The 22,229-nt window shown below is 38.0% G+C and overlaps 1 protein-coding gene across 1 annotated transcript in view; it reads right to left on the bottom strand.

The window, feature by feature from the left end:
* The window catches only part of PASD1 (PAS domain containing repressor 1), a 114,754-nt gene that overhangs the window by 77,867 nt on the left and 14,658 nt on the right, over positions 1 to 22,229 (bottom strand). The window contains exons 2-3 of the mRNA XM_054545198.1: positions 2,247 to 2,301; positions 1,478 to 1,570 (exon numbers count right to left, since the gene is read on the bottom strand). Of these exons, the coding sequence (XP_054401173.1) occupies positions 1,478 to 1,570; positions 2,247 to 2,274 (121 nt within the window). The 5' untranslated portion in view covers positions 2,275 to 2,301. The remainder of the gene's footprint in view (positions 1 to 1,477; positions 1,571 to 2,246; positions 2,302 to 22,229) is intronic.

The following is a 22,229-nucleotide window of genomic DNA, read 5'->3' as shown; positions in this document are numbered from 1 at the left end:
GAATTGTACTCCCATAATTCCCACACGTTTGTGGGAGGGGCCTGGTGGGAGATAATTGAGTCATGGGGGCACGTTCTCCTCTCGTGGTAGTGAATAAGTCTCACGAGAGCTGATGGTTTGATAACGGGAAACCCATTTCGCTTAGCTCTCATTCTCTCTCTTGCCTGCTGCAATGTAACATGTGCCTTTCGCCTTCCGTAATGATTGTGAGGCTTCCCCAGCCATGTGGAACTGTAAGTCCAATTAAACCTTTCTCTTTTGTAAATTGCCCAGGCTCAGGTATGTCTTTAGCAGCAGTGTGAAAGTGGACTAATACTCCAATGAACCAGAAAAGAAACTTGGTGATTGTGCTGTCCCGGAAGCTGAGAGAAAAGTATTTCAAAAAGGAGGGAGTAGTCACATGTCCAATGTTTTTGAAAAGTCAAGAAAGATGAGGACAGTTAAACCAAATAATTCAGAAATGTGAAGGTCACTGGTATTCCTGACAAAAGCAGTTGTAGTGGAATGGTAGGAGTTAAAGCCTCAGTGAAGTGGGTTGAAGAAAGAATGGGATGTGAGCCAGTGGAGACAGGGCCCATAACATCATTTCAGTAAGTTCTTCTGTGAAGGAGAGCACAGAAATAGGGCAATACCTGGAGGTATCATGGGGTCAAAAATTATTTTAAGGTAAGAGATTATTACAACATAATTACATATTTATGGGCATGACCCACTCAGATGTTTTCAGTTAAACCTACTGAGTTAAACCTTAAAATATTGTAGGTAATATTTTACAGCCTCGGGGCCATGTTTCCCTCAGCAATATTTACCACATGCCCTTAAGTGCTTAAGATACAGAAATTTGCATTATTTCCCACATATGCTTCTATTAATTTTCATTTCCTTGGCCCACTTTTGCATGAATCTCAATCACGTTTTAAGTGTCAACCATGTACAAACTTGTGAATTGAAAGAAACAAACAATCTGTGTATTAGAAGGTACTTCAAGAGTTCCTCTAATCATTAATTCCTCCCAAAGAATGTCTGAGGTAAAGTGAGAGACCAAATTGTCCCACCCACAGCTAATTTTCAATGTGGCTAATCGAAAACCTATAAGGATGGCGGAGGCTGAAGAAATTAAACCTTTTTCCTTTTGTGAAAGGACAGTGGTGCTCTGTGATGTTTCAGATTTGACTCCTTTTACAGGATAGCCATGAATTTGCAGTAATTTGCGCAGTCTTGCCAAGACGGCATTTAATTGGGCCTTCTTTGACTTTTTGGATTCATCAGATTTATCCCTAATTGAGAAAAAGAAAACCAATCAGGGTTACTAATGGCAAGGGTGGGGCGGAGAATTCAGATGATGGAACAACAGAAGGTAAGAAGAGAGAAAGGGAGAAGTTAGTGTCAATATTTGAGCAAAAATCCAGTCCTTTGATTACCCATAGAGCAGCAATAATAATCATTATTAAAATAAGGAAATGAAAGCCAACTTCACCTTCCTTTGCTGTGGGGCTCTTGAGGATAGGGAGCATATCTGTCTCCTTGTCTCTTCCAGAACAAAGCCCAGCACAGTACCTGGCACAGTGACCTAAGAATTATATAAAATAAGTCCAAATTAATTTGAATTTAATGATGGGTCTTTGTTCCACCATATATTATTACCTCCTTTAACAAGTGTTTATGATAAAATTAAATTCTTTCTAAGTGGTCTCTAATCACTCAAGAGGCTCTCTCAAAGCCAATTCTGCTTCTCAGAGAGAAGACTAAACCATAAAATGCTAATTTAATTTTTTTTTTTACTTTTAAGAACCACAGATCATACTGCAAACTTTTGACAAAAACTTTTTGATCAGTGTACTTGAATTTATTTTAGAAGTTCTGGAAAAATAAGTTAACTTATCTTCTCAAATACAAATGAATTTAAGCTGTAGGCAAGCCAAGGCTCAAAAACTGTCTTCTAAAAATATCAGGGACTGTATACTTGTCAGTCATTTGACAACCACTAGAGTCAGCTCTGGGCAGGCACTGTGCAAGGCACGGAGGACACAGTTTGAGGAAGAGGGCTGTCAGGTAAATAGGTAATGTGCTAAGTATTATAATAGAGTTGGAGCTGAGAGTTATGAAAAAAAAAACACTGGAGAAACCACATTTCTCTGAGTGAATTAGGCTTCCCTGAGGAAGTAGCATTTTGTTAGATGTGAAATGGGAACAGAGGATGAGGGAGAGGGCTTTGACAGAAATGTCAGTCAGTTATGAATGCATACCTCTTCTCTTTTTCCCTCTCATCTTCATTCATTATTCAGTGACATAGGAAGACTCCTGAAATCAAAGTGAAGCAACATTTTACTAAGAGATCAGTCTATGGTGAATCACAGTAAAGCAATAAGACTAATCAAAATTCTCAATTGTGTAACACTTTTCCCTCAAGGAATGTCTACTTCTTTTAAAGACAGACTTTCATTAAGTACCAATAACACTCTCATATGTTATGTAGATGTTGAAGACTTGCTTTATTGCGTAATCCCCAATGAATATTTTTGATAATAACATTACAAATGAATATATTTGTAAAAGTTACAAAAACATTCTGTGGTTACACCACTTAATCAAAAAAAAAGAAAACAAATTATTTGTATTTTAATTCCATACCCTTAATTTGTGTTTTAATTCCATACCCTTAAATTCATTTAACTTTCACTAACTTTGAGAAAATTTAAGGAAATGAAGTCAGATGCAGTTTGAAAGCTTCATGCCAAGCATGTACATGCCACAAAAGGGAAAAATTTGCATTATTGTTGATGTTCACAGAAATCCTTGACATATAAAACAATAGCCCTGAAATCACTGAAGTCCTCTGCTTTGAGCTGTACAATTAGACTCATACACCACCTCAAGGCCAAAGCCTCAAGGTAGATGTCAATGGCATCCCAATACATATGTGTTACAAAAAAGTGATTAAAATATAGCAAACATCCTTTAAATGTTCTCTAAGTAAGGGAAAGCTCAGGGAGTCAAACACTGGAAAGGTACTGAGCACAAAATTTGAACCCGTGCTTGGTGTTAATGCTCTCCTAGATAAAAAATAACCTGAACAGGGATGTGAAACTAAAAATCACCACCTCTCTCTATGTATAGCCAGAACTCCCAGAGGCTAACATTACATTGAAAAGAAAAATTGGATAAAAAATAACCCAAACAGGGAAGTGGAACTAAAACTCACCACCTCTCTCTACATGTAGCCAGGACTCCCAGAGGCTAACATTACATTGAAAAAAAAAAAAAATCCTCCCACCAACAAAAGAAGAAAATAGGAAGCTTGTCTGTCTCAGCATGTTCTCTGGGTACAGGAGTAAAGACACCACCATACTGAATCAACCTTGGGGTTCTAGAAAAAGCAAAGATAAACCCCTTCTAGAGAGATACTTTCTAAAGACAGATTCCACAGAATTTCCACAAATAAGGCACTGTTGAAGATGAGCTCACCATTCAAAATTAGAAAATGCATAAGGAAATAATCTATCAATCCCCAAAATAAGGGACACACACACACATACCCCAACAGTATGAAACCCCCAAGAACTTCAAATAGATGTGGAGAAAGATGAATTAGAAATAATATAAATAGATATATTCAATGAAACTAATTTTTAAAAGATGGATTGAACAATGTATTAGAAACTTCAGATAAGGAAATTAGTAAGTGGAACAGAGCTATGAGGAAACTTGCCATACAGTTGGAAAAATGGGTTGGAAAATATGAAACAAGAGGTTATGAGACATGAAGGACAAAATGGGAAGGCACAGTATATGTCTAAGAGGGGTTACAGATGGGCATAATAGCAAGGGGAGATGAGCAGTAAGGAGATGATTTTAAATTTTCCAGAATGGAAGATGTGACCCAATCTGGATAAATCAAAATAAAACCACACCTAGAAATATCACAGTGAAATCTCAGAGCACAAAAAACAGCTAAGCCATTCTAAGCCATAAAAAAGATCAATACATACCAAAGAATATTATCATATAGACCGTATTTTCTGGCCCAAATACAATTAAATTAGAAATCAATAATTAAAAGACAGTATAAAACCTGATTGATTTGAACATTCAAAATAACAAAACTTCCTAAATAGCTCTGAAAAGCAGAAAATACTCAGAACTAAAGTATTACAAGTATACCACATATTACAAATATATTAAAGTAAAATGCAGCTAAAGTAGTACCAAAGCTTTTAGTCTTAAATGCCTATTAGGAAAAAAAGTAAACAAAAACTAGTAAACAAATTAGTAAACAAAATTAGTAAGTTGGCCGGGCGCAGTGGCTCACGCCTGTAATCTCAGCACTTTGGGAGGCCGAGGCGGGCAGATTACCTGAAGTCAGGAGTTCGAGACTAGCCTCGGCAACGTGGTAAAACCCTCTCTCTACTAAAATACAAAACTTAGCTGGGCGTGGTGGCAGGCACCTATAATCCCAGCTACTCTGGAGGCTGAGGCAGCAGAATTGCTTGAACCTGGGAGGCGGAGATTGCAGTGAGCTGAGATCGCACCACTGCACTCCAGCCTAGGCGACTGAGTGAGACTCCATTTCAAACAAACAAATAAACAAACAAAATTAATAAATTAGTAAACAAAATAATTTAAAAATAAAAGTAAAGCTAAAGAAAGGAGAAGAAAATAATAGGACCAGAAAATAATGCAATAAAAATAAAGATAGAACAGAAATCTTAAAACGGTTTCTTAAAATAAAAACTAGTGAAATAAATAAAGCATTGTTATACAAGATTAATCAAGAAACATGGGAGAGGATGCATTTTGGAATGAAAGGGCATATTATAAATACAACATAGTAAAAAGCAGTATGATCAACTTTATACCCATAAATTTAAAAACAGAGAAACAGATAAAATGGGATACTGCCTTGGAAAATGAATTTTACCCAAACCTATTTAAGGATACAAAGAAAACCTGAATAAACTCTACAAATCTAAATAAATAAATTCGGTAGTTAAAAATGCATCCACAGAAAATAACCTAAACAAATCTAAACAAAACCTGATGATTTTGCAAATGGATGCTTCTAAACATTTAGAGAACTGATAGGTATCTCCTATCTCATGCAGATTACACTAGAAAACACATAAAAAGAGAAATTACCCAATCAATTTTATAATGCTAGTATATTCTTCATACCAAACCAGAGAAAGGCAGCATCAAAAAGAGAAATTTTATGTCAGTTTTGTTTATGATCCATATGAAAAAACTCTAAATAAATTGTAAAAACCCAAACCAGCAGGGTATTAAGAAAGTGGAGTTAATCCAGAAATATCAGGATACTTTCACATTAGAAAAAATATATAATTCAACATCCCAGTTAAAAAGAGAAAAAGCATGTGATCATTTCAGTAGATTCAGAAAAACACATTTGATGTCATTTAATACACACATATGATTTTTGAAAATATTCTTAACAGACTAGGAATAGACAGCAAGTTCCTTAACCTGATAAAATATATCAACCAGAAACATACAAACCTCCTAAAGGTAGAACATTAAAGGAATTTTTTAGTGTCAGGAAAAAAAAGAGTGGTTGCTAAAACACTTAACACAGTGCTAAAGGTGCTAACCAATGCCTTAAGGCAAGAAAAGTAAATAAAATGGATAATTATTGGAAAGGAAAAATAAAACTGTTTGCATTCATGAACACTCTGATTATCTACATAGAAAACCTAAGAAATTCTGCAAATTATTAGAAATAAAATAGTCCAGCAAGGTTGCTGTGTACAAGATTAATATTTAAAAATCAATTTGTTCCTACATACCAGCAACCAAAATTAGGAAATATTTTTAAAACATACAATAGCAACAAAAAGTTATAGAGGTCTGCTATGGTTTGGTTGTGGTTTCCTGTCTCCACCAAAACTCATGTTGAAATTTGATCCTTAAAAAGAGGCAGTGCTGGAAGGTGGAGCCTAGTGAGAAGGTCTGGGTTATGAATGGCTTGGTGCCATTCTCCTGGTAGTGAGTTCTCACTCTCCTGATACAGGATTACTTCTCAGGGGAATGGATTAGCTTCTGAGAGACTGGGTTGTTAGAAGCTGAAGTTCCTCCTCCTGCTTGCCTCACTTTTTGCACATGTCCCCTTCCCCTTAGACTTTCTCTGCCATGTTGTGATGTAGTGCAAAATCCCTTGCCAGAAGCTAGGGCCATGCCCTTGAACTTCTTCTCATCCTGCAGAACCTTGAGTTAAATAAACCTCTTTTCTTTATAAATTACGCAGTCTCAGGTATTCTGTTATAACAACAGAAAACAGACTAAGACAGGATTGCTGCTTATCACTCTAGAATAAATGATGTGGGAACAGTCCTCCTGCCATGAACAACTAGGAAACTGGACAAATTATAGGAAATGCCTGTTTTAAGACACTGGAAAGCAGGTAGCACATGCCTGTGATCTTTGAGATAAGAGCAAAAATGAGAAGAGCTCCACAGAAATCCCAGATTTCTACCTGAGGGCACTTCCAGACCATGATTGAGGGAGAAGGATCTCAACCAGAATAAAGTGGTCTCATTAAGTTTTAGGAGACAGACATAAGAGTTCAGAAAACCAAGAAAGATGGTTACAATTTGTGGAGCAGAGTATCAGAAAGAAGGGAGCTCTGGGGGAAAAAGAGTTCCAGAAATCTGCACACGTTTTTTGTTTTTTGTTTTTTTTGAGACAGAGTCTCACTCTGTCGCCAGGGCTGGAGTACAGTGGCACGATCTCGGCTCACTGCAAGCTCTGCCTCCTGGGTTCATGCCATTCTCCTGCCTCAACCTCGCGAGTAGCCGGGACTACAGGGGCCTGCCACAACGCCCGGTACTTTTTTTTTTTTTTTTTTTTGTATTTTTAGTAGCGACGGGGTTTCACCGTGTTAGCCAGGATGGTCTCCATCTCCTGACCTCGTGATCCGCCCGCCTCAGCCTCCCAAAGTGCTGGGATTACAGGCGTGAGCCACTGCGCCCGGCCTGCAAGGTGACATTCTACAAGACCAGTCAAAGATCAAAACTACCAGGGAGAGAACAAATGGTATGAATACAAAACTAAACAACCACCATAGTTCATGCATAGGTGGAAGACATTTGAGTTGTATCCAGCCAGAGTAGAGGAAAAGGAGCAGTCTCTCTCAGTGTGGGATGGTATCAGGCAATCTAAAATATAAGTAACTAGATTCCCAGAAGAGGGAGGCAAAAATAGTTTTTGGAAAAATAATTACCAATTTTTTTGCCATACTGGATGAAAAATATAAACTCATATATCCAAGAATATTGGTGAACCCAATAAAATAAACACAAAGAAAAACTAAAATTGCTGAAAACCAATTTTAAACAGAAATCTTAAAAGCAAACAGAAATAAAAGATACATTTAATACAGGAGGAAAAATAATGTTTTCTGTCTGGCTTCCCATCAGAACAACTCAAACCAAAAGACAATGAAACATCTTTAAAGTGCTGGGAAGAGGGGATTGGAAAATCAACCTAAATTCTACATCCAGCAAAAATACACCCTTTGAGAAAACTAAAAATATTTTCAGGTGAACAAAATCTGAAAGAAGTCAATGAGAAGCATACCAGCTTTAATAGAAATGTTAAAGGAAGTACCTCAGGTAGAAGGAAAATGATCCCAGGTGGAATCTCAGATCTACACAGAGGAATGAAAAGCACTGGCAAGAATATATATGTTCATAAATATAAAAGAATGTTTCTCTTAATTTCTTTAAAAGATAATTGATGTAAAAGCAAAATATTCTAGAGTTTATAATACATGCTGAAGTAAAACCTGTGACAATGATAGCACAAAGGACGGGAGGGTGGAAAATAGAAATCTGCTGCTGTAAGCTTCTTACATTATACATGAAGTGGCACAATATTAATCCATGGCAGACTGTAATAAATTAAAGATGTATATGACAAACTGCCTAGAGCAACAAATAAAAGGCACAGATATAGATTATAAATCAAAAAAGAGATAAAATGGAATACTAATTAAAAGCTCATTTAATCCAAAAGAAAGCAGAAAAAAGAAGACAATGGAAACAGCAATCAAATAGGACAAACAGAAAACATATAGTAAGATGGTAGACTTAAATCAAAACATACTCATAATAATATAAATTATTGGCTGGGCGTGGTGGCTCACACCTGTAATCCTAGCACTTTGGGAGGCTGAGGTGGGTGGATCACGAGGTCAGGAGATCGAGACCATCCTGGCTAACACGGTGAAACCCAGTCTCTACTAAAAATACAAAAAATTGGCCGGGCGTGGTGGCAGGCGCCTGTAGTCCTAGCTGCTCGGGAGGCTGAGGCAGGAGAATGGCTCGAACCCGGGAGGCGGGGCTTGCAGTGAGCCGAGACTGTGCCACTGCATTCCAGCCTGGGTGACAGAGTGAAACTCCATCTCAAAATAATAATAATAATAATAATAATATAAATTATTAATGGACTAAACACACAAATGTAGTTTAGGATTGTTGAATAGATTTTTAAAAAGCAAGACCAAACTATATGTATAGTCTATAAGAAACTCAATTTAATTATAAAGACACAGGTTAAAAGTGGGATTAACCATTGTGGAAGACAGTGTGACGATTCCTCAAGGATCTAGAACTAGAAATACCATTTGACCCAGCCATCCCATTACTGGGTATATACCCAAAGGATTATAAATCATGCTACTGTAAAGACACATGCACACATATGTTTATTGCAGCACCATTCACAATAGCAAAGACTTGGAACCAACCCAAATGTCCATCAATGATAGACTGGATTAAGAAAATGTGGCACATATACACCATGGAATACTATGCAGCCATAAAAAAGGATGAGTTCATGTCCTTTGCGGGGACATGGAGGAAGCTGGGAACCATCATTCTCAGCAAACTATCACAAGGACAGAAAACCAAACACTGCATGTTCTCACTCATAGGTGGGAATCAAACAATGAGAACACTTGGACACAGGGCAGGGAATATCACACACTGGGGCCTGTCGGCGGGTGAGGGGTTGGGGGAGGGATAGCATTAGGAGAAATACCTAATGTAAATGACGAGTTGATGGGTGCAGCAAACCAATATGACACATGTATACCTATATATCAAACCTGCACATTGTGCACATGTACCCTAGAACTTAGAGTATAAAATTTTAAAAAATAAAATAAAAAATAAACTTAAATAACTACAAAAAAGTGGGATAAAAACATATATACCACTCAGCCCTAATAGTAAAAGATTTGGGTGACTATATTAATATTACACAAAGTAGACTCTAGGATAAATATATCACTAGGGAAAAGGAGGGACATTTCATAATGATAAAGGAAGTCAATAAAGAAAACTTAACAACCCTAAATATGTTTACATCTAACTACAAAGCCTTACAGTGAAGTAAAAATGGACATAAATGAAAGAAGAAATAAATAAATCCACAATTAAGAGTTGGTAATTTAAATACTTCCCTTAGTAATCAATAGAATAAATAAAGAGAAAATAAATAAGGATATTGAAGACTTAACATTACCAGCAATAATATTTACAGAACACCACATCCAGGCAGCTATGGAACGTACATTATCTTCCACTGTATATGGAACATTCAGTAAGATTCAACATCTACTGTTTCAATAAATTTAAAGCATTAAAATCCACAGATTTTGTCCTCTGACCACAACAGGATTAAATTAGTAATCAATACTAAACAAACAAATATCTGGAAACCCCTCAAATATTTGGAAGTTAAATATCATACTTCTAAACAATCTGTGGGTCAAAGAAGAAACCCCAAAGAAAATTGGAAAATATTTCAAAATGATTTACTATAAAAATTAATTTTAAATTCCAAAAACTTCAATAATCTAATTGTAATTTATTAAAATTACATCATACATCTTTATGGTATATATTTCCATCAAGAAAAGTTCTCTCTCTACAATTATTGAAACCTGTTTTTCATGTTCTTAAATAACATTTATAGGTTTCTTCATATAGAAAGGAAACTATACAGCGCTTAGTAGCTAATTTAACAAAAATGCACAGAAATACTACACTAGAAATAATAAGGCTTTATTGAATCACATAAAATAAATAAATGCAGTGACAATGCGAAGTCTGTGTAAGGGATGTCTCAATATCATCAATTTATCAGATCTTCCCAACTAATGTACAAATTAACATAATTCTGATCAAACCAGTAAGTTTTTTTTGTTTTGCTTTGCTTTGTTTTTCTATGTAACTTCACAAGTTAATTGCAAAATTCCTGTGGAAAGTAAAGGGCCAAAATATCTACAATAACTTTGAAGAACAACAGCAATATACAGGGTGTGCCTACTAGACATCAAAGCTTATTATAAAGCTTAAATCCACTGAATAGGTGGATTTAATTCATCATTGGCTCTCTGTAGTTGAGAATCACTTAGATATATACTTTCCAGCATGACTACTATGATAATATAGATTTATCAGTGTCTAATTGGGATAAGGCCCACAGTCAAAAGAATCCCCAGTCTAACTCTCTCAGTCTCAAAACTTCCAAGACCCAAATATCAGACTTACAGCTCAAGCTCCACAGCAATACCAACCTTTTCTAGAGACAAGCGACTTGCTGATCAAAATCTGGGCTCCTGTTGCTAATGTTCCTGAAACATACTGCAGGAGTTCTATCTGGGACCTATGTGACATACATGTCATGTGCCATATCTCCCAGAACAAATATTTCAGGACTAAATGACACTAAAGTTGTAATCCTGAATTAGAATCAAAGTCAAGCATGTCCTGGCTGGGTGCAGTGCCTCACACCTGCAATCCCGGCACTTCGGGAGGTCAAGGCAGGAAGATAGCTTGAGCCCAGGAGTTCAAGACCAGCCTGGGCAACATGGTGAAAATATAAGAAATAAGCTCGGCATGGTGGTGTGCACCTGTAGACCTAGCTACTGTGGAGGCTGAGGTGGGAGGATCGCTTGAGCCTGGGAGGCGGAGGTTGCAGTGAGATGACATGGCACCATTGCACTCCAGCCTGGGCGACAGAGTGAGACCATCTCAAATAAAAGTAAAAATAAAAATAAAAATAAAAAGTGAAAGTGGAACATGTCCTGAGAATGAGTCCAGGACCCATTTACTATGAGATTAGGTTCAAGGTATTAAATCTTCCACCATCCATGGACTACTTTACAATGCCAAACTTTTACTACACCTGACAGCCGTGGAAGGAGAGAAACCAGGCTGAGGAGCAAGAATTGCAAGATCGTGACTTTCTGAATGCAAACCTAGGGGACAGGAAAGAGTTTTAGAATAAAGACCAAAGCACTGTAATTCATGAGTTTACTTACATATCTCAGGGCTGATGTCCTTTCCAACAAATCCTTCACAAATTCAGATAAATAACTTGTACTCATCCACCTTTGCCTGTTCTGCCTTTTAAAGTTGAATTTTAGTGCAGTTGCATGGGAAATGTCTATATTTGTGGCATTCTTTATTTTCAAATAGAGTAACATTTGCCCAGGACTAGGAGTCCAAGCTCCCTTTATCCTCCCACCCCAGATTACATTTCTTATTTCATGGAATATCTCATTTGTGACACTCCCCAGTAGATTTTTCATGTTTTGTAATCAATGCAGAGGCTAGTGAAAAGCATGTTTTCAGAGAATCTGTATTATGAAAAATACTTCTTATAATGTTGTCTGGAAAAGGTTATAGGATTGTATGTGCTATATGAACCCAATCATGTTAAGCAAATGATCAAATGCAATATTGTGTAGAAAACAGAATGAGAAATAAAAGCAAAGCATTCACAAGGTGTCCTTTAGTGATAGGACAATGAGCAAGTAAATTTTTTTTTATATTTTTAAAGTTTGTTACAATTAGTATGTGTGCCACTCAGAATTAAGAAACTCCTCTCAAAAATAATATGGACACCAGTGTTGAAGAGTGAAGAGACTGGGCTCTGGAATCAATTGGACCTGGGTTTAAATCCCAACTCTCTGTTTATAGATGTGTGACCTTTGGTCCTTAACTTCTATGAGTCTCAATTACCTCAACTTTAGAATGGGGGTTATAATACCTACATGCCAAAGTTTTTATTCGAATTAAGTTAATGTATATGAAGTGGCTAGCACTATGACTGACTCACAGCAACCACCCAATAAATTATGGCTTTAATTAGAGATTGTTAATAGCAGTATAAAATCTAAAAGACTGTGAGAAGGATGCAGTCTTCTCAGAGGGGGCAGTGATGGCAAAAATTTGGCAATACAGAGAGGTTTCTTCACATCACCTGTTGTTGCAACAATGAGAGAACTGTGTGGAGACCAATCTCCATGCAGTGGGCCTACCAGGTAAGTCTAACATGTCATGAATAAATGCTGTCTCAGGCCTATGTGCAGAGTCAGGGTATCATGGCACCTAATGTATGTCCTCGTAAGGTGCAACATGTGGCAGAAGAGGATAACTCTGTAGTGGTAATGATCTGCGCAGAACTGACATTGTCCCCAACAACACAGCAGCCCACATGTAGGAATGGGGAAGGGGGGTGATCAGATCAGTCCTTGTTCCGAGTGTTTCTGAGCACCAAGGAGAACAAGAGACACTAAGAATATTAGCCACAGTACTTGAAGTGTAGAACTGTGATGTAAAGATTGACTAAGTGAAGAAGTTGGGGCGGGGATGCGGGGAAAGCTCACTGAGAAAAAAAGTAGAGAAGTCAAGGGGCTGGAATGAATCTTCAGCAGGCAATGGGCAGGTGTATTAAAAGTCCCAGAGGAAGAGCAATGCAAGGATTGGAGTTTCTGGGCCTAATTGGGCAGAATTAAGTTGAAAATGTTAGCAGTAATTTCTAATGATGCAAAAAGTATGATCATGAACAATATTCTATCTTTCATAAAGAGAGACTAAGAGAGAACATATCCTGACTCTTCCACATCTGAAGAGGTTAAAGTTAACTAGTTAGTGCTCTAGAACCCAGGAATAACTGCCCTCTCTATGGGGTTGCCTAAATCACAGGCAGTTCCTGGCAGGCCTAATCAGAGATTTGTCAGAATGAGTACTATTTCAGCAGCACCCAGAAATGTGCTCTGCAGATCAGTCTGTCCTCCCTCACCCAGTCTGTCAGTCAGCTTAGCCAGACTGACAGAGAGAAGGAAAGCTCTGTGGCCTCCCAGTGCAGTAATGGCCAGAAAGTGTTCAATTCATGTAAACATCATTTAAAATGTTTACGTGGAATTTTAAAGAAAACCAGAGAAGGTCAGAAGAAAGGCAGAATGCAGAGACTAATACATCTTTGGATAATTACTTTGGTTACAATATTTGTTTATTTTAAAGTAAAAACCTCAAAGAATTTAAAATGCTATTGTGGAAGATAATCACATCATATATTTGTAGTTATAAAAATTGCTGTGCACTATCAGGGATCAACTCTGTCTTTATATAGAGAGAGACACGTACACACTCTTTATAAACAATTGCTCGAGCAAAGGAAAATGGTCTTTCAAATCTCAATACGGTTCCAAGAATTTGTTTTAAGTTTATAGGGGAAAATGCATTATGGCACATTTCATCAATGTGAGTGAAGTCATCTTCTCGTATAAGGTTTATTAAAGGCATTTAATCAGTGAGAAATAATGAAATATTTACAATTCTCAAGTAGACAGTAATGATGTTAAATGTGTATGATATAAACATATCAACCAAGTCAGTGGAAATTTCCAATTTATTTTCAATCAAAATTCCTTCAAAAATTACAACTCATAAGACAATATTTTATCAGTTACTCATCCATCTTAAGGGAACATAACTTTCCAACGGATAAAATCAAGAATGTAAATTAATCTAAGCTGGATTACGTAATATGCATGCCATACACCACACTGAATATGCCAGGAAAGGCAAGTGGCAAAGTCATGCTCCAAAAGAGATCCAGGAACAGAATCAGGTGTCCTGGTTTTTTTGAGGTATCCCTACTGACTGGCTGTGCTTTTCTCTAACCTTAGTTCTTTCAGTAAGCTCTCACTGCACAAGCATAGACCCTGACCTGAGCAACGTTGTGAGGGAATCCAAGCAATGAAGAAAATGAACTCAATTCCACGGAAGCACGCACACACACATACACACATACCTGCATAGGTAAAATGCCCAATCTTTCCTAGACCAAAGCTGAGGTGCATTCTGAGCACAGGTGCATATTTTGTGGCCCCTTCTGAGAACAGGGTCAGGCCAATTTTGTCACTTATTGTATTCCTAGCACTCTAAACTGTGCCTGGTAGAAAACCCATGTTGAATAAATGTTTGGTGGATGAATAAATGAATGAGGGAACGCTGAGTCCTACCTGGAAAAATGCAAATGGTCAGCCAAAGTTTGCTGAACACCTCCTCTCACCCAGCTAATCCTAAATCCTGTTCCTAAAAGATAGATACAAAAAAAAAGGGGGGGGGCAAACCCAGATCTGTAAAGAAACAAAGTCAGATTTAAAAAGGTATTTCTTACTTATTTCCCCCTTTTGGGAATTCATATGCCATGTTCTCTTAGTCGAGACAATAAGGAATACTAAAGAAACAGAAGATTTCTTGCATCCCTGAACATTCCGGCAGAATATTTCAAGTTTCTAGATAGTCCAGCAAAAATTTCTGCAGGCTCTAAAACAGATCAGCAATCCATTAAATGATTAATCCCAGTCTTATTCCAATTAAGTCCATAAAACCCTTCTGTGCTCCTGCCAGTTCTGAAATCTCAGCAATTCAACCCCTGTCCCTGCCACACCCTGGCAGTACACAGGCTTGTGGGAAGACTGGCACCTATATAAATCCACTGATTCAGGGCAAGGGGCAAGAGAGTAATCAATACTGAACTAGAAGCTTCACGAAAGATGGCAAGTTCTAGGGATGCCGCAGACATGTAGAATCAGAATCATCATGGCATGAAGTTCTCTAAGCCATGTCTACGCACGCTAACCTTTGAGAAGCACTTAAGTTAGAAGACCCAAGGAGTTCAGCTGGGAGAGGTTGGGGCCTTGAAGTAGGGCAGTGGTAGCAGAGGTAGAGCCATAATAACCAACATTTACTGAGATTACTACATACATACTAGGTCCTGTGTATTTCACAAGTCACCATTTAATCCTTACAACAGCCCTGTTCGATAGGTGCTTATTACTCCCATTTCCCACATGAGGGTACTGAGACTCAGAGTTTAAGTAGCCTGTCTGAAGTTACATAGCTAGTACCTGACAGCACTGGAAAATCAGTCTGTAAACATTTGCTTCACCATCTCCTCTGTAGTGCTTTTCAACTCTCAAGGAAGGTGATCTTTCCCTGTCTTGCTACACTACCCACTTTCTTTCTCTCTTACTAAACTCTGAAGTGATTACTCTAAAAGCTCTCTAAACTATTTTGGAGGCCCAGTTGATGTGAAAGTGAGTATATGAATAAGTGGGAAACTTCAGAATTCAGTTTATAACCACTACATTCTCTGGACAACACCGCCTAAGCTTTTGTAACAGCCTTCACATTCACTCTAGCGCAGGAAAGCTCTCTAGCTACCCTCTCTGATGCAGTCTTCTACATCCTGTCCGCCAGCATTTTCCTGGGTTGTACATGAAGCCCCAAAGCAATCTGCTTCCTCTTCCATGGTCAAACTGAGTGCCCTTCCCACAGCCCTTTCCTCCAGAATCCCTAAGCCACGTAAGAATTCTGCTGATCAGTATCAGGCAGGTGATTAAATGTTTGTTACTTTCCCTCCCTTATTTATCAACAGAATGCAACATTCTCCTTCCTTGGTTGAAACAACAAAAATTCGGTAGAATTCAATTTCTACATTTATTGTATAACAATCCTCTGAAAGGAGTAGAAAGCCAGGTGTTCATATTTACCTGGATATTAGCAGAGAAAATCCCAGTTATATGACAAAATACTCAAGCATGAATATCATCAATCTATTCTTGCAAATGATGGTTGCCAAGTCAATTTTCATAACATCTCTTCCTTCTCTGCCCTGGTTTGGGCCCATCTGACCAGCATCCATAGCCTGTCTGTCCTTGGATCCCATCTCTGTACTATCGCTCACACTTGCCTGCTCATACCAATCCTCGATGCCAGGCCTCAAGCTCAGGTCCTTTCACCTCAATTCCTGCAACCACCTCTTCCTCCATGGTCTCCATTTTTGCCCCCTCTAGTCCATCCTCAACCAGCGGCCAATATGATCTTATACACTGACTTGATCTGTCCTTCCACTTAAAGCCCTCCCCTGGGTCCCCCATTATCCCAGACTACTGGAAAGGCCCTGCTTGAAGCCCTCTGCAGCAAATAATTTATTTGATTCTCACATCTTTTTGAGGTATGATCTGATGTTATCTTCACTTTATAGATGAAAAAACTGAGTCACAGAAAGGTAGCCCAAGATCAACCAGCTAGTAAGTAGTAGATCAAAGATTTGAATCCAGAGAGTCTGGTATAAGAGTTAAAAAGTTCACTGGATTTCCTTATATACCTATGCCACTGCTTCCAAGAAGTCTTCCTGGATTACCCCTAAGTCTTTCCTTTGAAGACCTCTTTTCCAAACCTTGCCCTTTATGTGCATTTTTCTTATTCTTCCACTAGAATGTAAGCTTCCTCGGGACAAGGAAGGCTTATTCCACTTTCTATATCCTAAAACATCTAGAACTGTGCACCACAGACACAAAGCATTGGGTATTTTTTCAATCAAATTAAATGTATATAAGTACAAAAGATGATATAGAAAACTTGGTACAAACTATGTTACCTTAACAGCTCACCCTTCTCTTTGCAAAGTGCAGTGACAGAATACGGTCCTATACAATGAGATGACAAAATAGAGGAAATGAGAATTTAGAATACCAAAATCAAAGAGATGTGGTCCCTAGGAGTCCTAGGATTTTACAGAATAAATAATTCCAGAGAAATCCAGCGTATTTAATTTCCATAGTGAATTCTGTGTGAGGTTCACCAACCCCATCATGTCTAAAGACGTTTCAAAGGGTTAGAGAATGGGTAATGGCCTGTGGAAGCATTTACAAGACAAATCAATTCCAAGTTTCTTGCATCTAGTGGTTAAAGTGCTGTCTCACACTATCTATAACTGCCCAGGGCTACCTCCACCCCCAATAGGCAAAGGGAAGTTCATCATTCCTTTGATTTCCAGTAGAAGAACAAGACATCCTTGCAGGACTTTACTTCCTGAAAAAGGAAAATTAATCTGAAGTCTGCTACTCAAATGTACACATTATCACGGCTAGTTACAGTAGCTGGACAATAAAACCTAGTGAATAAGACCTATAGATATCCAGGTGACAAACACGAATTGTAAGATTTTAAGTGGAATTCAATCAGCCTGTAGAACTTAATGTTTTTCATTATTCCCAATGCATGTCCTAATATTAAACACAGAAATCAATCTGTAAAGGAAGCAATAAACCCCTGATATGAAGAAAAGAAAAGCTTCTGCTTTTCTTCTGGATGTATTGTCTGGTGCTATCTTTCCCTGATTGATTTCTTCAATCTCTATTTCAAAGGCTAGCCTTCACTTCCCAATGAGAGTGGTCTACTGTGGGATTCAGAGGGGAATTCCAAAGTTATTGTTAATGGTCTTTACATTTCTAGCTATGTCACAATTTCCATCCATTTGTGACCTTCTGCTCACTAGGAATGTGCCTATATACCAACCTTGATGTTCTATTAATCCATTAAATTCATACTCTTCTCCAAATTGACATCTTATAAAAATCTAGCTGAGAACTGATAGAACTATCAGTAAATTTTTATCTCTTTTAGATCTTCTTTTGATTTCCCTTAGACTTAGCCTGAATTCTTCTAGGACTGGGACACATGAAAGCACCTTAAGTCGAAAAGCTGAAGTACTGCATTTATTCCCAATACATTCACAAAGTGCATACTCCGAGCCAGCCTTAGTAATACCAAGTGTGAGAATCCAGAGATGAAGATACCACAGTCTCTGTCCTCACAAAGTTTACAGTCAATAAGGAGAGGCATTTAAGTGAATCATTGTAACTCCACAATTAGAAAGGATTTTATCAAGATTAAAACAGTCTGTGAAATCTAAAAGACAAGTAGAACTGAAAAATATTGCCAATTTTTAAATTAATTATGAAGAGTATGTTACTTTCATTCTTCTTCAAAATCTCAAAAAAAAAAAAAAAAAAAACTACGCTGGGACTTGACAGGGAATCTGTCCTCAGGTCCCTTGTTATAAGAGTTCCTTGGAGATGAAACCATCCTCCTTATGTTACTTTTATATTTAAGCAATAAACCTCCCTTGGAATGGGGCTCATATTCAACCATAGCTAGTGAATTTAGATTTACAGCAGTAGAAAAGCATAAGATTTTAGAATAATTAAAGATAGTAATAACATTAAGTGATAGTTATTAAACACTTACTACATCCCAGGCATTATCATCCCCATTTTACACATGAGGAAAATGGGTTCCAAATATTTTTGCTAACTTTCCCAAGGCCATCCTGAGAGTCCATGGCAGTGCCTGAGCACTCACTTGCTGTAGTGTACTGCCTTTTCATTACTTAGCATTGGCCCTTTTTCAACACTCTTGCCCATCTGCAAGTGTCACGTGTTGTTTCCTGACCACCCTCCTTACACCCACCCCCAATTTCCATCTGTGACCTTCACCTCACTAGGACTAAGCACGAACATCCCACATTTCTCCCAATTCTGGTTCCCTTGCCTATCAACAAATTACTTTGATGTTCTGTAGCAATTACATTTATGTCCAATAACTTTTCAGCAATTGATCTTGCTCTTGAAACTCACAAAAAATCATAACTATGCTGACAAAGTGTCTGTAAACACATCAGTGTTGTTCGTTGAAAAAAAAAATAGGAGAGAGAGTTTGGTTTCCATCATGTTAAGAGCTCAGTCCCTTGACAGTGATTGCTAAGACACAGGATTTGAATGTTTGAGAATTCCTGGTCTATAGCAAGGAGTGACAGTCCAGTGCACTTCAAACCTCTAGACAGTATCAAAGCTGAAGTGCAGCAGCATTTTAGGCTTCGGAGGAGGTAAGAATCTTGAAGTGCATTCCATCCTTGTCTCTTCCTCATCACTTCCCCCTCCAGTATTTGAGTTCTAGGCCCCTGCTACACCTCTCTCCCACCTAGAGCTCTCCTAAAGCCCCTTTGGGTGTTTGTTTCTGTCATATCCAAGTGGACCATGACACTGAACCAAGGCTGATACTCTTAGATGCACTCAAGATCCAAAGACAGACCTGTACCTGGTGGTACAGGTCTGTAGTCCCAGCTACTCAGGAGGCTGAGGCAGGAGGATCACTTGAGCCTGGGAGGTCAAGGCTGCAGGGAGCCATGATTGTGCCACTCACTGTACTCCAGCCTAGGTGACAGAGTGAGACTTTGTCTCAAAAAAAAGGGGGGGCCAGGTGTGGTGGCTCACACCTGTAATCCCAGCACTTTGGAAGGCCAAGGTGGTGGATCACGAGGTCAGGAGAGAGACCACCCTGGCTAACACGGTGAAACCCCGTCTCTACTAAAAATAAAAAAAATTAGCCGAGCGTGGTGACACACACCTGTAATCCCAGCTATTCGGGAGGCTGAGGCAGGTGAATCACTTGAACCTGGGAGGCGGAGGTTGCAGTGAGCTGAGATCGTGCCACTGCACTCCAGCCTGGGCAACAGAGCGAGACTCCGTCTCAAAAAAAAAAAAAAAAAAAAAAGGAAAAAGAAAAAAAAAGATTCAAGGACATATTATTGGGAATATTGCCCCTGAACACCTCCTAGAGAACTTTTCCTGTCTACTCTTCACACACTGTAACTCTATCCTATCTATTTCAGCTACTCATTGAATTGAGACCTATGCAAAATTGAGGTGACAGAGCTGGCTGTTCATGGCCTCTCTTTCCAGGGTTCATTAGTGGACACTTTATTCCTGTATCCTGCTCTTTTCCTCTCTCCTTTTTCATCATTTTGTCCCCAAGTTCTAATATGGGTTCCTCTCCAAAAGAAATCAAACAGAGAATTTACCAAAAATGAAGAATGAGAAACTCAAAACGTGTAACTGATAGTTCATCTATAAGAAAAGATGTAAAGGGAGCATGTTCGAAGGAAAAGGTCAACAGGAGAAAAACCCATATTCTAATATCCTGGTTCTCTTTACCAGATAGCTCTTATATAAAAAGTAGAGACTCATTTGTGGAAGTAAAGATAACACACATCATGTAACACATCTTTCCGGAAGAGTTCTCTGTAAATAAAATTCCACTTATTCATTTAACATTAATTCATTTTATAGACATTTTCTAAGTGTGGACTCTGTGGCTGACTCTGGAGAATAAAGAGATGAAGTCGATTTGTTCTGCTCTTTGAAGATTAGACTTGTAAATGGATAACTAGAATACAAGGTCAAAATTTATAAATTCCATTAAAAACTTATACATAAAGTGTTCTGGAAGCTAAGAGGGAGAAATAAAAATGAAGAGCACAGATGGAATACAGAAACAGAAGCACAAAGGGTCAGCATCTGGTGTTATGGGCAGCAGGGAAGTGTCTGGGTTAAAGTAATCATACTTTTTCTTAAATGCCCTGAACTCTGCTAGAGTGAAGCTCAGGGTTCCCTGGCTAATGAAAAGCTCAGGCTGTCATTCTTAGACTCACAGAGAAAATAGACTGCACTGCTACTGAGATAAAGAGAGCAAACCATTACAGAAGAAAAACTATTTTCACCCATTATATTTCAATAGAATTTCCATTTCAATCCACTGAGGCAATCCAACATGTGTAATCTTGTCTAACAAGAAAAATAATGTTAAGTACTAAATGACAGCCTCCAACAACCCAGAATAGAGGCTCTTTCTTTCCTGCACATCTCCTCCACACCTCACATCTTCACTTGCTCCCAATAATTTTTATTCAATGAATAAATAAATGAATGAAGTAATCATGTTTTAATATTAGTTAAAGTATTGGAGTTTGCAAATGACTGCTTAAAAAGTTAAAATTGAGTCAAGATTACATTACTCTCATGTCCATTTCACTATGCCTCTTTCCCTAAAATGTCTACAGCTTTTAAGCTTCCTACAGTTATTCCTTTGCTCCTTACAAAAGCTGAATAACAACTTATCCTTTGACTTGGATTCTACAGATCTGCATAATACTTTTAAAACTTCTATTATTACTCATGTAAGGGTAAAACTTCATTTTATATATATTTTCTCACTTGAGTTTATTAAAATCTGTAGAAACTAGGGTTTTTCTAGTCACTCACCTTATTAAAACATTTTGCAAAGTTAGTAACAGGCTTAAGTTAAACTTGAAGCCTTTACCGGCTTGTAAGATTAACATTTTATATGACATTGTCCACACTGGATCTACCTTATATACAATATAAACAGATGCCGACTTTTAAAAATTATGTATTAAACAGAATTCCAATCATATACACTAAAAATAAAACTCACTGAAACTTGATGCAAAGAATTTCAAAGTTTTGCTGAATGGGAAAATCACATTTTACTGTTTCCTTAAAGAAAAGTTTATTTGTCAAACTACAGGCAAACCCATTTTTCTACAGTATTTTAAAGGATGGGTTCTCAGAAACATGGAATGGGATTTGGTCTGTGACTTAAATGCCCAACAGATGATCCTGAAAAAAGAAAAAAAAAATCAAATAATATATTCTAAAACTCTTTTCTTTAACTCTTCAATGAAGCAATCCACCTTCCCCGCTTCCTTGGAAGGGGAGGAGCCTTTTTGTTCACCACATTTGTGATGCTGGTGTCCACACTTTCCAACGAGGTGAACTCAGTTATCAAAACCCACCGTCTCAAAGCCACTCAGAGGAGAGGGAGAGGGGAGAAATCTCTGGCAAATGTCATCCCCATGCAACAGCATCTAAGATCAGAGGGGACTGAGTCAACAGATTCATCCTGGATTTGGGGAGTTAGGCTTGTTTCTGTTGTCACTGCAGCAGAGAAAGTTCTTAAGCCTGCAAGGCCAGTTTTTGAACCTACTGGAGATACCTCAGGAGTTTTTGATGCCTTCAAACCTGCCAGAGCCTTAATCAGCACATCAGGGAATTTGGCACAAAAACATTCATGACCAGTTGTCATAAGAAGTTTGACACTGCAATTAGCTGATGGTCTTCTTGCTCAGAAATAGCTGGTCAATATTATTCCTGGGGAATTCAATATAGCTGAGCCAAATACCATTGATCACATATACACAATGGT

The sequence above is a fragment of the Pongo abelii genome, chromosome X (genome assembly GCF_028885655.2).
Source record: "Pongo abelii isolate AG06213 chromosome X, NHGRI_mPonAbe1-v2.0_pri, whole genome shotgun sequence".
NCBI lineage: Eukaryota > Metazoa > Chordata > Mammalia > Primates > Hominidae > Pongo > Pongo abelii.
Note: the sequence above shows the minus strand (reverse complement) of the source record. Positions and strands in the feature narration are given on the sequence as shown.